Source organism: Tupaia chinensis, unplaced genomic scaffold (genome assembly GCF_000334495.1).
Source record: "Tupaia chinensis unplaced genomic scaffold, TupChi_1.0 Scaffold148210_1, whole genome shotgun sequence".
NCBI classification, from domain to species: domain Eukaryota; kingdom Metazoa; phylum Chordata; class Mammalia; order Scandentia; family Tupaiidae; genus Tupaia; species Tupaia belangeri.
The window spans coordinates 251,160-252,799 of NW_006208060.1; the positions used below are offsets into that span (position 1 = coordinate 251,160).

At 58.7% G+C, this 1,640-nt stretch overlaps 1 protein-coding gene across 1 annotated transcript in view; it reads left to right on the forward strand.

Moving 5' to 3' along the window:
* The window catches only part of PRR36 (proline rich 36), a 12,850-nt gene that overhangs the window by 7,846 nt on the left and 3,364 nt on the right, over positions 1-1,640 (forward strand). The window contains exons 3-5 of the mRNA XM_014584908.1: positions 7-126; positions 227-326; positions 1,436-1,548. Of these exons, the coding sequence (XP_014440394.1) occupies positions 7-126; positions 227-326; positions 1,436-1,548 (333 nt within the window). The remainder of the gene's footprint in view (positions 1-6; positions 127-226; positions 327-1,435; positions 1,549-1,640) is intronic.

Sequence of the window (1,640 nt, forward strand, 5' to 3'; positions counted from 1 at the left end):
CGGGAGCTCGGGGGCGAAGGCCCCCGGGAGAGCGAGCAGGTGCAGCTGGCACCAGCGGGGTTGCCCTTCCGGAGGTTGCTCCCCGCGGAGCGACGCGCAGCGCGGGGACAGGCCCGCGGAGCCCAGGTACCCCGGCCTTCTTCCCCATCCCGACCCTGTCTTCCTGCCGCTCTTCTTTCTGTGACGCTGTCCTTCTTTCCCGGGGCACTTGGCCTTCTCCCCACAGCTTCCAGACCCGCAGGAGCTGGGAGAGGAGAGCGTGCGCCTGCCAAGGCCCCCAACCCTGGCTCCATCGCCGGTCCGGGGTGTGCCAGCGGGCCCACCAGGTAACACAGTTCCCTCCCCCGGTGCCCCGAGCAAGGGTTAGCGCCACAGTCTGGAACCTTTTTTTTTTTTTTCTTTTTTGAGAGAATTTTGCTATAGGGCATGTGCGCTCACTGGAGAGAGAGAGAAAATGAGAAATTACCTCCGGGGGGGATGGCCACATTAGAACCCCTCTCCTCCATTCTCTCTTGGGATTTTGGGCACGCATTCACACGGCCCAGCATGAGTTTTAAGCCGCTGGGTCCGAGATTTGAACCGTGGTTGACTACATGGAAATCCAGTAACGTAACCATTATGCCATCTGCTGGTCCCAGAACCTTTTTTTTGGGAGAGATTTTCACTATAGGGCGCGTGCCAGACAGACAGAGACCTAGAGACAGAAAGCGAGAAATCACACACACACCCCCCCAGGGGGGATGGTCACGCCACAATCCCTTCTCCTCCATTCTCCTCTTGGGATCTTGGGCACGCACGCACACGCGCCCGGCGTGAGTTTAAGCCATCCGGGCTGGGACGCGAACCACGATCGACTACATGGGAGCCCAGCGACATAGCCATTACGCTAACTGCTGGTTCCTGGTCCCAGAACCTTTTAATTTTACACTTAAGGTCGGGTACGGAGCCCTTGACTACCTGTGAGCTGGGTGTGGAGGGTGGGGTTCCCTACTCGCAGCGGAAGGCTGGCTTATCACCTCTGGGTGCAAACTGGGTGAGAGGCCCATGGAGAAGGCACATGCCCCATTCCACAGGTGGGAAATGTAGTCTTGTTTTTTTTCCTCTTTTTTTTTTTGAGAGATTTTCACTGTAGGGCACGTGCGCTCGCCAGACAGACAGAGAGAGACATAGAGACAGAAAGCGAGAAATCACCCCCCAGGGGGGATGGTCACGCCGCAATCCCTTCTCCTCCATTCTCCTCTCGGGATCTTGGGCACGCACGCACACGTGGCCGGCATGAGTTTTAAGCCACCGGGTCCGGGACACGAACCGCGGTTGACTACGTGGGAGTCCAGCGACATAACCATTACGCTGACTGCTGGTTCCCGGGAAATGTAGTCTTGGGAGGCCAAAGACCTTGGGGCTGTGCCTGGAGTGTGGTCTGATGTGTCTCCAGGTCAGGCCCTCTTGGCCAGAAGGGACTCCGGCCCCCAGCCGAGGATCCTGTGACCAGAGGAAAAAGCTCGGAGGCACCCAGAAAGAACACAGCGAGCACTGGGGCACGGAGAGGTATGTGAACCGCGACAGGAGCGGGAGTCCTGGGCAGTGTAGGGGACCTGGCCTGAGGTCCGGGTGACCCTTCTGCCTCCTCCTTTGTCTTC